Source organism: Buceros rhinoceros, unplaced genomic scaffold (assembly GCF_000710305.1).
Source record: "Buceros rhinoceros silvestris isolate BGI_N320 unplaced genomic scaffold, ASM71030v1 scaffold5823, whole genome shotgun sequence".
Lineage (NCBI taxonomy): Eukaryota > Metazoa > Chordata > Aves > Bucerotiformes > Bucerotidae > Buceros > Buceros rhinoceros.
This window is the reverse complement of record NW_010401694.1, coordinates 2,839-9,684: the sequence shown is the minus strand read 5'-3', so window position 1 is coordinate 9,684 and position 6,846 is coordinate 2,839. Positions and strand designations below refer to the sequence as shown.

Genomic DNA, 6,846 nt, shown 5'->3' with positions numbered 1-6,846 from the left:
CTTTCTTATCAATCATTACACCTCACACGCCCTGAAGTGTCGGGGTTCTTGACATCATTTCCAGCACTGAAGCACCCAGCACCTTATTCAGCATGTTCGTAACGGGCGATCGGCAGCCGGGCTTTTAAACCAGCAGATACAGTAATTCCCCCAAGCCCCAGTAACGGCGCTGGCTGGCGGAGTCACAGGGCTCCTCTCAGCACGGTCCTGCTCTGCTCAGTCAGTGGACACTGCAACAACCTCCAGAGGAAGGGGTTTTTTTCCTTATTAAATTTGGGGCAGAGATTCCTGCAGCAAAGGACATACCCTGGTACCAGACTGAAAGCACAGAGAAGGATCTGCCAGCCAACAGGTTGCTGCTGAGATACTGAACCTCTGGTGGCATTTTCATCTGGCACAGGGATCATTTTAGCAGTGAGTTTCAGGGTGTCTGGGGACTAATTCTGCTGACTTCTTTGGGTAACCTCCTCCCAGCAGACGCTCGGACACGCTCCTCATGGCTGCACCACCAACACGTGCGGCAAGCTCAGCGGTCAAACTCACGGCACCGCTTCTGTAAGCCTCTTTTTTCACAGCTTGTACCCATTTTATATACGGGCAATTCCAAAGCAATGGAAGGCATGTGAGCTTAACTGAAGTAGAAAGTTTACTCACTTGAGCAAATATATTCAGCTAATTTTTCAGCATTTCCAGATTTTTCTCCTTGTGGGGTAAGACCAATTTCTTCCACTATAACCAAAAGCAGCAAAGAAAAACATTGAAATCAAGGGAATAATTCAGATTTCCTATCACAGAAACATGGCTTGAAAAGGGAGACACAACTCGATCCATGCGCACAAATACTCCTTCGAAAAGCAAAAGTCAGAGCATCTGAAGTGGTAACATGGTACGAAAGATTCCATTTTTGTTCTAAAAAGACATCCTTGAAAAAAGTACTAAAGAATTCTGGGGCTCGCTAAGCTGTGTCGGAGAGTTTGTAAACTCTCGTACCTGAAGGGGTGAAACGGAAAACACCAACTGTGCTGGCTGGGCCGCAAGTCCTGGCGTGGCCGGGTGGCAGCTGGTTCCCAGCAAGCGTATCGCTGGTTGTAGCGAACGCTGAAACCCTGCTGGAAAATCTGAGAGGGTAACACCAAGTAAGCAAGTAAAGAGGAACGCCCCACGGGAGCATCCGTGGGAACTGGGAGAGTGACATCACGGGGAGAGGGTCGAGCCAGCACATCACGCTCCGTACAACTCAGACAATCATGTCACAAGCCCTTTCATCCCATTTCGCTTCCAAAGTGAATGAAAAAAACCCACATGCCAATTAAGAAGAAAGGGTTTCTTTTCTTTTATGACCGAATTTTTGAAGTCGTTACCAGCACTTTACAATAAAAGTAATGAAACACCAGAAGGCAGATCCTTACCTGATCCTTACCTGATCCTTATATCTATAAAACTTCCCTGTATCTTCTCTAAGCACCCTTGAACAGCAGCTAACATTCCAAGAATTGTAACGACAAGACAGATTTATCTAACGCCTCCTTTTTGAAGCTCCGGCTTACCTAGAGAGGCCGTAGCTTTGCCCACCACATACACCGGCTTGGTGTTCCACCTTTGTTTAAGAGAGTTTGACCAGCCTGGAAAACAAGACATTAAATTTACGCACATGGCAACAACCTGAATGCCAAATGGGTGTTTGGACTTCTCCTTCATCTGCAAACACGGCAAAATAATAACAACTCACACTCCTCTGTGTACGTCAGCAAACCTGGATGTGCAAAACGCATTTTGGATGTATTTTTTTCACTGTGTAAATAGCAGCCTACGACACGTTTTTAAAAACCTCATTTGAGTAAACAGTTCTTAGCTGCTTTTGTCAAGTAGTATTTTCAACGCGTGCTCGCCCGGTGCCAAATCACATGCAACTTGCAATGCTCAGTTATATTTTGGCATGAAGAATTTAAAGAAGCTTCAAAACTCACAGGTAAAACCAGCACGTGGTACAGAGGGAGATTTGAACACACAAATCAGTGGTTTAAAACAAAGGCTTAGGCAAAAAAAATAATAAAATCCTCTGTGACAACAATTAAAAGGGTAAAAACCTCCATCCACACACCACGGTAATCTGTAACATAACTCTTTCTTGTGCAAGAAAAATAGAAAACCTGGTTGCATTTTAAACATACTCCAAAAATAAGTTATCAGCTCAGAAATAAAACGTGCCAGAGACCAACCCAGAATTACTAGGCAATGGTTTTCCTCCTGCAGGCAGTATGTTACAGATCACACTTCTTGGACCCAGCTACCTGATCCCTGTGCCTGAAATCCTCATGATCAAAAATCCATCTACTAAGTCTTTTACTATCTTGTCTTAAAACCGTGCAGCCAGACACTGAGTTCCTTTCCAGTATCCTTGGAGGAAAAAAATATTAAAACCAGAAACTACGACAGAAAAAAAAAACAGAGGAAACTATTCTAAAGAAGGAAAAAGAACCTTGAGAGGAACCCAAAGACTCATTTTATTGATTACAGTATGTATTTCAGCAGCTCCCAAAGATCCTGATCAAGATTAGGGACGACCTCTAGGTAAGAGATTACGTCTGACCCAATCTGCTAGAATACGGCCGTGTGCTGTTGAAAATGAGCTGACGGTCATTTACTGACTCAGGCGTGTAACCTTACTCCCTGTACATTCAGCAGCATGAACACAGCCTAAAAACGGAGCTGATAAAGTAAAGATAATGATGTAAGTGCACATAGAAACTGAAAGTCGGAACTTACCACTTCGTGTAAGGGTTTAGAAGAGTTTAAGAGGACTTGAAAGATCATTGATATGGTAATTTCTGTTTAGGACTCCGCAGGATTCTTTCTCACAACTCATCTCTTGGCTCTCCTGGTTCACCATTTCTTCACTGCCTTTTCACCAAAGCTTAATTCACTCGATAAATTTTATATTCAAGATGGAAAATCTGTTTTTCAGTAAGACTCCTGTGAAGCCCACACAGCAGGAGCAGCAGGCACTTTCTCTGAAATGCTCCTCTCTAAGGCAGGAAAGTTACTAAGCAAAACTAGGCACTGCAGAAAAAAGCTTGTCCTCACGAAAAAGCTCATCCTAAGCAGTGATTTTGCACCAAAAGCTCTTTCATTTCTAAGAACAGCATAAGTGCAGAAACCCCAGCCCTCAATCCCTTAAAAGCTCCGTTTCGCAGGAAGCCTTTGTGATGCCAGCAGAAGTGGGAGATAAAGCGTTTTAAAAGGGGCACACGCCAAACACCTGCTGTCGGTGAAATCCAATTACAAGCTTCACAAAACACTGGAACAGAAAGCCAAAGGAATATAAACAGGCTCTTACCTTCATTCTTACTATTCTCTTTCAGACATATCTTGATGGCTTCTAATGCTCTTGGGCTGGTAAAAACTAAGCCTCCATAACGTTCTGGATGAGACAGCTACTTATGAACAGTTGATTTAAGAAGTAAACAAAAAAGATGAGTAAGTAAATTTAAAAACGTAGTTGATAATTGATTTATAATCTTGTGACGGTTGTCAGTAAAGGGAACCTCCCTCAAAAAACCTTTTCAACCCTTTAAAATGAAATATATCCACTGAAGAGCGAGCAGAAAGAGAACAAGGGTTATGTGGTTTTATTCCGTGTAACTAGGAGCACCAAAATAATTTAGAACTTACCTTTTCAAATAAGCTTTCCAGAGATACGAATTCAAACGACAAAACCGGAATCAAAGTTGCTTCAAATCCACGTAATCCTAATTCCTATCAAAAAGGGTTTACAGCTCTTGAAACACATTTCAAACAGTAGTTTTTCAAAGAACTAAGTCAGCATAAACATTTCTTCTTCCTCCAGTAAAATACAACGGCATCTCATTCGCTTTTACTAGCGAATCTAGGTTGGTTTGTTGGTTGTTTAGTATGACAACAAAATACCAAACAAACAGCTGTGGGACAAAGGCCTCCTACGCAGCCCCTGAATAGTTCCAGTACACACCAGTACATAGCTCTGTTGAGCCTAAGTCCCAACCCATCACCTCGTCCTGCCAACACTCCTGCAGGTCTCTGTAATTCCGTGAAGGAGACGGAACTGCTCGTAGTGGTAAGAGCCTCTCACACGGCCGGAGGCAGCAGCAGAAAGGTCCACAGCAACAGGTAACCCCTTTTTCACATCGCATTCCCGGTCAGACACTAAGATTTTTACAGTCTTAACTCGGTCCATAAGAACATAATTGATATTAATTAATTGCAATGAAGTTGTTTTAATAGCAGTGCTTTGCTGAGAGCTTTAACGCTGAATTCACTGTGAACGCCCCAAAACTAAAATAATTTTTTCAGTAACAGCAAATTTTGTAGAACATCTTTTCTTAGTGTGATTTTAGACATGCACCCCTTATTCTGATTATTTTTCTTAGGAAATACAACCATTTCAGACACCTTCTCCTAATTCAATAGTGAAGTGACACAACCGCTCACTTCTTTTGAAGTTTACTCACTTTAACGTAGGGATCTGGTCCTGAATCTTTGTCTTTGGGATCCTTCAGCAGCAGAACCTTCATTGTTCACCAAATAACTGTGAAATACAAGAAAGGAATTTATCTAGATTAGTTGTAGAGGACTTTCTACCGAACAGAGACTTTACAGCCCAGCGTCAGCAGCCCTGGGTCACTAACAGTCGCCCTGCTCTGAACAGTGGGTAAGCAATTATCACCTTCTCTGGGGACGAATATCCACCCTGATAAGCCCAACGAATAACCTGGGGTCTTCAGATAATGCCGCTGAAGGGAGGAACTCCGAAGAAAGTCACGTTACAAGGGAATGTTTTGTAAAAAAAGTAAAAACCCCTACAATGCTGTCACCGTCAGCAACAGAATACACTCCTGTCTATAAAAACTTACTCTATTTATCCGTTTCCATTCTCGTTTCCAGCCTGTGCTCATGATAACGACTATGTGCGGGATTCTACATCAAGTAATTTAATTTGATGCGTTTGTGGTCTCACCCTTTTCATGAGGGAAAACGTGCAGGGCAGTATCTCAAAATTTATTAACAAATACGCGTTTAAAAACATATTTATACATCTGAATATAATATAATATTCATATGCTACCTTTGATATATCTCTACTGAACAAGGCAAGACTGAAAAAACATATTCTGCTATTAAAATGGAAGATGATAGCTCCCTAAGTCGACCGTGGTGCTGAATTCAAAGGCCCATACAACACGTAAGCACACGACGCATCAAAGTCAATAATGCAAGAATACAGAGAGAAATCTATTCTCTCACTGCATGTCTGCCTTAATTATTGACGTGCTACCTTCCCCATAGATTGCGTACTAGCAAATCCTCTTTAGAACGACTAACTATGAATATTCACATGTACCAAACGTCTTAAATTTTATTGATTTCTATCACGTGCATTTAAATCCTCAAAACTTCACAGAAGAAAAAAAAACCCCGTGCAGACAAAAGTGAAAAAAGAGAAAGGACAAAAGGCAGCTTTAGACAACAGCGGACAAAAGAGTAAGCGGAGCTCAGTGTCCCGCATTTATCTATAGCCGACATGCTGCGAAATACGCTTTTTGAAAAGAGTACCCAAAGCACCACCACGACCCCCCTCCCCGCCCCCCAGCAGCTCAATGCCCACCTGGGACACCACGCAAGCTTTGTGTATTTTCAACTTCCATTTTGTTTAATCTAGGTTTTAAAACGCGGTGTCCTAACTGAGGTGTTTCATTCGCACCATCTCATCCCCAGACAGGGAAGTGCTGATCCCCACAAGACCGCAGCACTCGGTACAGACCCAGTGGGAACTGGTTGGGTTCTGCAGTTCTGAAATACAGAAGCCAGTGAAGTCAAAGGGAAGGTCTCGACGTGCACAAAGAAGAAGAAACAAGGACTTTGTTGAGGGCTGTATTCTCAAGAAGTGAAATTCTCGTCATGTCCAACTTGAGCAAGCACCAAAGCAGATCCCACCCACAGCTTTCAAGAGCTGGACTCCCTTTGGAGTACCCAGCTGCTGGTGGCTTGGAGGAGGTAGGTGACTTCTCAGTCACTTTAACATTTTAACCATCTTTGCTTTAAGAATCCAGCAGCCTTGTCAAACAGATTTTGTGCCCTGTTCTTTGTAGTTCTGATACTAACAGTCTTTACTATAACTGCACCCTCAGGACAATACTCCTACAAGCACTCTTAAAGTCTGACAGCACTGAGAAGAATGTTAACTCCAACCTACCACTCCTTCCTATTTCCAAAATACAAAACATTTAATAACACGATGAAGTCATCAGAACGCAAATGTAAGGAAAAAAACCCCAAATCCTTCCCAACTGTATAATACGAGACAATGATATTTTTTGGAAAGAGCAACTTCCAAACATATTGTAATAAAACCCCCAGGTGACTTCAGAGAGTTAATTCAGGGACCCCTGAGGAAAACAGATTTCTAATTAATTACTTTAGGTAGGCAGAAAGGAATTAACTTCCCACCCTAAGCCTTGTTACTGTGTCAAGTAACGAATCACGGTCAGGAACAGGTAAACATCCAGGCTTACAAGATGACTCACAACAATCAAAGTTATTATTTTGTTTGGATCCCACATAGAAAATACACACTGAAAGCAAAGAATAATTACAACATCACAAAACCTCACAAACAACTGCAAGATGCAATTACCTAGCTGCCTCCTCTGCAGAGAAATCCTACTGCTGGAATAATGCCTGGTCCTGACAAGCAAGCGTGCCACCGCCACCGTGAACCGAGCCAGAACACCATCTTACCGGGCAGGCAGCAGGCAGAGGAGATCCCAGAGAGGGACAAGTGCACCAGCACATTTTCAAACCCAAAACGTG

The 6,846-nt window shown here is 42.5% G+C and overlaps 1 protein-coding gene across 1 annotated transcript in view; it reads right to left on the bottom strand.

Moving 5' to 3' along the window:
• UROS (uroporphyrinogen III synthase) overlaps nucleotides 1–4,550 on the bottom strand; it is a 9,462-nt gene extending 4,912 nt beyond the window's left edge. Inside the window, exons 1-5 of the mRNA XM_010132355.1 lie at nucleotides 4,488–4,550; nucleotides 3,673–3,756; nucleotides 3,338–3,434; nucleotides 1,548–1,622; nucleotides 655–729 (exon numbers count right to left, since the gene is read on the bottom strand). Coding sequence (XP_010130657.1) covers nucleotides 655–729; nucleotides 1,548–1,622; nucleotides 3,338–3,434; nucleotides 3,673–3,756; nucleotides 4,488–4,550 — 394 coding nt within the window. The remainder of the gene's footprint in view (nucleotides 1–654; nucleotides 730–1,547; nucleotides 1,623–3,337; nucleotides 3,435–3,672; nucleotides 3,757–4,487) is intronic.
• Between the last annotated feature and the right edge of the window lie 2,296 nt (nucleotides 4,551–6,846).